General features: G+C 43.7%; 2 protein-coding genes across 2 annotated transcripts; both read right to left on the minus strand.

Moving 5' to 3' along the window:
* On the minus strand, positions 1-2,626 carry LOC109816698 (uncharacterized). The gene is made up of 3 exons (XM_083067433.1): positions 2,214-2,626; positions 1,828-2,107; positions 1-120 (listed from the first exon to the last, which is right to left on the minus strand). The coding sequence occupies exons 1-3, from the start codon at positions 2,624-2,626 to the stop codon at positions 1-3; spliced, it is 813 nt and encodes a 270-aa protein (XP_082923559.1).
* Positions 2,627-4,640: 2,014 nt separating this feature from the next.
* Positions 4,641-5,915, minus strand: LOC145953475 (uncharacterized). The gene is made up of 2 exons (XM_083067434.1): positions 5,643-5,915; positions 4,641-5,384 (listed from the first exon to the last, which is right to left on the minus strand). Exons 1-2 carry the CDS (start codon positions 5,913-5,915, stop codon positions 4,641-4,643), a joined length of 1,017 nt encoding a protein of 338 aa, XP_082923560.1.
* Positions 5,916-6,308: the final 393 nt, after the last annotated feature.

A 6,308-nucleotide genomic window follows, 5' to 3' on the forward strand; every position in this document is an offset into this window, starting at 1 on the left:
TCATAGTAGCAAAATGGTCTCGTTACGCTTAGTGAGGAACTGGCGGTAGTATGGTTGGCTGAGCTTGTAGGGAGGCAGACCAGGTTGGTTGGAGCGGGAGCACTTGCTTAAGGATTCCATCTATATAACATAAGACAAGAGATCCTAGACATACAAGGTGAGCACAACAAGATATACAATGATGACTAATTACGATATGGAAAAATGAAGACCATCCATAGACCAAAATTAAACATAACATGGAAGTAAAAGGCAATGGACTATGATAATACAACACAAAGTACACAAATAGAACAAAAAGAAACTGAAACTGAAAATATTGGGTGCTAGACATGTGATGCGCCGGGTGCCAAACACATGTGTCGGGCGTAGAGAGATTAGTGAACTCTCTGGTGGTGCATTGCGCTGGGCGCAAACAAGACTGCACCGGGCGTGAGCGAGAATAGAAACTCTCTGATGCTCTTCACGCCGGGCGTAAGGAGCACACGCCGGGCGCAAATGGGAAGATCTAGTGAAGAAAGCGTTGGGCGTATTTTTATCGCGCCGAGCACATGCCAGTTACATAGCAGTCGCGTCGGGCGTAGTTCTTCACACCGGGCACAGATTTATATGTAAAACAATTAAAAAACCAACCTACGCCGGGCGCAGTTCGTCGCGTCCGGCGTGGGTGCATGCAGGGGAGTAAAAAATCATCTTTTTGGCCCCAAAACCCAATGCAAGCCTTAGCCCCCATGCTAAACAAGAAAAGACGAGACAAGGATGCATGAAAACAAAAATAATCAAGAAACGAGAACCTACTTGAGTGTGGAATGCGGGGAAGGAGAAAGAAGCGCAAATGTGTGGCCTTGGGGAATGTTGGGTGATAGTCAAAGATGAGGGAGACTGAGTGGGGGACAATTTAAGAGGGAAGGAAGAATAGAGAGAGTGGGAGGGAGGTTTTGGGAGGTTATGGGGAATGAGGAGTTGTGGACGTTGAGGAGAAAGAAAGAGAGTGGGAGGGAGGTTTTGGCAGTTGTGGGATATGAGGGGTTTTACGCCGGGCTTAAAATACGTGGGTCGGGCTTCATATCAGTAGAAGCCCAAGGGTTTAACCCCATCTGATATCACGTCGGGCTCATCCGCGGTGCGCCGGGCATACTTAGGTCAAAGGCAACTAGGAGCCATGGGTGCACCGGGCACATTCATGGGTGCACCGGGCGTGTCTCCACCTGTAGCGTCCAACTTTTAATGTGCCCGATATGCCACAAATGCGTTGGGCGTGGTGGTTCCAAGTGTCTCTATTTAATACGTGGCCAGGCGCGAGAGAATTACGCCCGGCGTATCAGCTACTAGGAGCCATGGGGATATTCACGTCGTGCTTGGCATTGAATGTGCCTGGCATGGTCTTGGCAGAGAGTAACCACCACCTATTGCGTCGGGCTTATGATAGATGCGCCCGACGTGATCAGGGCTATCAGGGGGTTGCCTAACTTGCACTCTTCATCCCACATTCACATGAATTTTCTTTTCCTCACACTTTGAAATAAGATTTAACCTATATCTACCCACTCAAGCATGATTCACACAATTACATACAACACATACAATCGTAATTCAACTCACACACAGACAATTATCACACATAGTAATGCTGAAGTCTAAGAATGCAATTCAAATGGAAAACACGTAAGAAAAATGTTCAGATCTCTGGGTTGCCTCCCAGGAAGCGCTTGTTTACTATCTTGAGCCTGACTAGAAGAGACCTCAAGGATCTCTAAAAGAAAGGATACAACAGAGTCTTTCGACTTCTCCACCCAAGTAGGGTTTCAATCGTTGTCCATTCACAACCCAACTTCTTTGTGCCTTAGGATCTTCAATTTCTATTGCACCATAGGGTTTCACTTCCTTAACTCTAAAAGGGTCAGACCACTTAGATCTTAGTTTTCCAGGGAAGAGTTTGAGCCTAGAATTGAAAAGTAGTACTGACTGGCCTGCCCTGAACTCCCTCTTGAGAATCGTCTTGTCATGATAGCTCTTGACTTTCTCCTTGTAAAGCTTGGATGATTCATAGGCTTGTAGCCTCAATTCATCAAGAGCATGTAGCTCTAACTTCCTCTTCTCACCAGTACTGAGAGGATCGAAATTCAACATCCTCAAAGCCCAATAAGCTTTGTGCTCCAATTCTACAGGAAGATGGCAAGCTTTCCCATACACCAATTGAAATGGAGTGAGACCATAAAGCTTCATCAAGCTTTGTAGACCAATCCTTCCTTGAAGATGACACAGTTTTCTCCAAAATCCTCTTGATCTCTCTATTAGAAACCTCGGCTTGACCATTGGTTTGAGGGTGATAGGCGATGGCAACCTTATGATGGATTCCATAGTGTTCTAGAGCCCTCTCCAACTGAGCATTACAGAAGTGTGAACCTCCATCATTGATAAGTACCCTAGGGGTGCCAAATTTTCTAAAAATGTGCTTCTTGAGGAACTTCACTACTGTTTTGACATCCGCCTTGGGTGTAGCAATAGCTTCAAACCATTTTGAGACATAGTCTATTGCCACAAGGATGTATTCATTTGTGAGAGAAGAAGGCAGTGGTCCAACAAAATCTATGCCCCAATAATAGAACACCTCAACTTCCTGCATACTTTGTAAGGGCATCTCATGCTTCCTAGTGATCCCTCCGGCCCTCTAACAACTGTCACACTACATGGCATGACTGGGGGCATCTTTGAAGAGTGTGGGCTAGTAAAAGCCAGATTGAAGAACCTTGGCAGTTGTTCTCTCTCCATTGAAGTGCCCTCCATAAGGAGAGTTGTGACAGTGCAACAGAATACTCTTGGCCTCCTCTCTAGAAACACACCTCCTCAGTAGGTCGTCTGATCCAATCTTGAACAAGTGAGGGTCATCCCATACATAATAAGTAGCATCACGGAGGAATTTCTTTTTCTGGTGCCATGTGAAATCTTTAGGTATGACTCTCGCTACCTTGAAGTTTGCTAGGTCAGCAAACCAAGGCCGTTCCTGCACCTGAGCAATTTTTCATCAGGAAACTCCTCCAAGATCTCTCTCTCCTTCATGGTCACCTCACCATTTACGAGCCTTGACAGGTGGTCAGCAACCAGATTTTCCTTGCCACTCTTATCTCTGATTTCCAAGTCAAATTCTTGAAGGAGCAGAATCTACCTGATGAGTCTTGGCTTGGAATCTGGCTTGGTGAGTAAATACTTAATGGCTGCATGATCTGTGAACACAACCACTTTGGAACCAATCAGATAGGACCGAAACTTTTTCAATGTAAGCACTATGGCTAGCAACTCTTTTTCAGTAATGGCATAATTAATTTGTGCCTCATTTAAAACTTTGCTAGCATAGTGAATGACATGGAAAGTTTTAGCCCTCCTTTGGCCTAAGACTGCCCCAACCGCATAATCACTAGCATCACACATGAGTTCAAAATCAAGTTTCCAATCCGATGCAGTGATTATGGATGCAGAGGTGAGTCTATCCTTCAAAGCTTCAAAAGCTTTCAAACAAGAGTCATTAAAGCAGAAATGAGTGTCTTTGTTTAGGAGATTACTTAGGGGTCTGGCTATCATTGAAAAGTCTTTAATAAATCTCCTGTAGAAGCCAGCATGCCCTAAGAAACTCCTAATACCTTTGACATTGACGGGTGGAGGGAGTTTTTCTATTACCTCCACTTTAGTTGGGTCAACTTCAATGCCCTTGTGAGAGATCTTGTGCCCCAAGACTATCCCCTCGGTCACCATGAAATGACATTTCTCCCAGTTAAGGATAAGGTTGGTCTCCAAGCATCTTCTAAGCACCACTTTAAGATTGGTTAGGCACTCATCAAACGAAGACCCGAACACAGAGAATTCGTCCATGAAAACCTCAATGCTCTTCTCCACTAGGTCGGATAATATAGCTAGCATACATCTCTGAAATGTTGCAGGAGCATTGCAAAGTCCAAATGGCATCTTCCAATATGCGAAGACACCAAAGGGACATGTAAAAGCGGTCTTCTCTTGATCTTCCGAATCTACCACAATTTGATTGTAGCCTGAATACCCATCAAGAAAGCAATATAAGCTTGGCCAGCTAATCTCTCAAGCATCTGATCCATGAATAGGAGTGGAAAATGATCCTTCCTTGTAGCCTTATTGAGCTTTCGGTAGTCAATACACATTCTCCACCCCGTGACCGTCCTAGAAGGAATCAACTCATTCTTCTCATTTTGAATCACCATCATGCTACCCTTCTTTGGAACCACTTGCACAGGGCTCACCCATGCACTATCAGAAATAGGGTAGATCATACCGGCATCCAAAAGCTTCATCGTTTCCTTCTTCACTACCTCCTTCATCACAGGATTGAGTCGCCTTTGTGGTTGAGCAATCGGTTTATACTCGTCCTCCATAAATATCTTATGCATGCAATAAGCTGGGCTAATTCCCTTGAGATCGAAAATAGACCAACCAATTGCCCTTTGATAGAACTTCAATACTTTCACAAGCCTTTCCTCCTCCAATGTGGATAAGGAACTACTTATGATGATCGGTTTGCATCCACCTTCTTCTAGAAACACATACTTGAGGTGAGAAGGAAGTATTTTTAGTTCAAGCTTAGGTGCATTTGCCTCCCCTTCCTCCTTCAAGTCTTATATAAGCATAGAATTAGATGTCACCTCCTTATATGATTCAAGGCTCTTCAAACATGCCTCAATCTCTCTATCTTCTTCTTCATGGAGGTACTCTACCACATTAATTAGGACTTTCTCCAAAGGAGTAGAGAAAGAGACGTGCTTCCTGGTGTCTTCAGCAAGGCCATCAATTACATCTACCCGGAAACAACTGCTCTTGTCCTTGGGATAGTGCATGGCATCAAAAACATCAAAGTTAAGCTTCCCATCGTCCACATCAATCAGAACTCTTGCAGTTTTCATAAATGGTCGGCCAAGAATGAGAGGTACATCAATTTCCTCTTCTATATCCATCACCACGAAGTCAACGGGAAACAAGAAACGATCCACCTGCACCATAACATCCTCCACTATGCCATGAGGATACTTTACTGATCGATCAGCCAACTGCAGGGTCATGCGAGTGGGCTTCACCTCCAAATCACCAATCCTCTGAAGCATAGATAAGGGCATGAGATTGATGATAGCCCCCAAATCAAGCAAAGTCTTCCTAATAGCTAAACTCCCAATAGTGACTGGAAGAGTAAAACTACCAGGATCCTTGGATTTAGCTGGTAACATCTTCTGAATAATGACACTACATCCTGCCTCCAATGTAATGGTCTCCTCTTCAAAATATTTCCTCTTTTTGGTGAGGAGCTCCTTCATGAACTTGGCATAAGTAGGCATTTGTTCCAATGCCTCAGAGAATGGAATTTTAATCTACAAGGTTTTGAAAATCTCCAAGAACCGAGCATATTGCCTCTCCTTATCTCTTCTCAAAGGGGCATGAGGATATGGAAGACTCTTGGTGGGTGGCACCTTTACAATACTCCGCTCCTCCATGGGTGCTTTCTTTTTCTCTCCACTAATTCCTTCTTTCTCTTTTTCAATTTCTTTCTTTTTCTCTTTCTTTTTGTCATTTTCTTCTTTCATTTTATTCTCTTCACCCAACTCACTTCCTTCACTCCTTCTCCATACTCCTGGGCCCTCTAAGATGATCTCTTCATCAACACTAGCATCATCTTCCACACCCATGTCATTCTTTTCTTCTCCTTCATTCTTCTTCTCACTCTCCTTCACCACAAATTCCCTACCAATCCTTGTAGATACTACATTCAAGTACCCCTTCGGGTTTTGTTCGGTGTTGGCTGAGAAAGAACCTTTTTGCTTCTCTGCTAGCTGCTTTGCTATTTGCCCCACCTGTATCTCAAGATTTTTAATTGAAGCATCGGTGTTCTTTTGGTTGGACATAGACAGTTGCATGAATTGTTGCAGTGTGTCTTCCAACTTGGTGGTTCTCTCATATTAAGGCGGGTGTTGGTGTTGTTGTGGAGGTCTGCTACTTGATGAAGCATTCATATCCTGCTTGTTTCCACCATAATTATTTCTCCACCTTTGATTTGAGTTTTGAGGATAATTTTGGGGATAGGGGTGTTGAGAGAAATTTTGCCTCCCTTGATTCCCTATATAATTCACTTCTTCACCTTGGGAACTGGTTGGTCCAGCATAATAACCATTAGGGTGGTCACTGTTAGAAAAGAATGGCACAATCCAAGAGGGGGGGTGAATTGGATTCTATGACCTTTTAAAATTTTTCAGAGTATTTAGGATCTTTATTTCACTTAAACTTTTCTAAGACTGAAT

Source organism: Cajanus cajan, chromosome 11 (genome assembly GCF_000230855.2).
Source record: "Cajanus cajan strain Asha chromosome 11, NIPB_CcT2T_4, whole genome shotgun sequence".
Classification (NCBI taxonomy): domain Eukaryota; kingdom Viridiplantae; phylum Streptophyta; class Magnoliopsida; order Fabales; family Fabaceae; genus Cajanus; species Cajanus cajan.

Bases quoted from the DNA above. Each gene is read 5' to 3' on its own strand.
- LOC109816698 (XM_083067433.1), bottom strand. From the start codon at position 2,626: ATGCAGGAAGTTGAGGTGTTCTATTATTGGGGCATAGATTTTGTTGGA. The intron at 2,108-2,213 runs GTCTCACTCCAT...CGATCCTCTCAG, and splicing joins AAGCTTGATGAAGCTTTATG to TACTGGTGAGAAGAGGAAGT. The intron at 121-1,827 runs GTTGTGAATGGA...TATGTTATATAG, and splicing joins CTAAGGCACAAAGAAGTTGG to ATGGAATCCTTAAGCAAGTG.
- LOC145953475 (XM_083067434.1), bottom strand. From the start codon at position 5,915: ATGTCCAACCAAAAGAACACCGATGCTTCAATTAAAAATCTTGAGATA. The intron at 5,385-5,642 runs GTATGGAGAAGG...AAAACCTTGTAG, and splicing joins TCATCTTAGAGGGCCCAGGA to ATTAAAATTCCATTCTCTGA.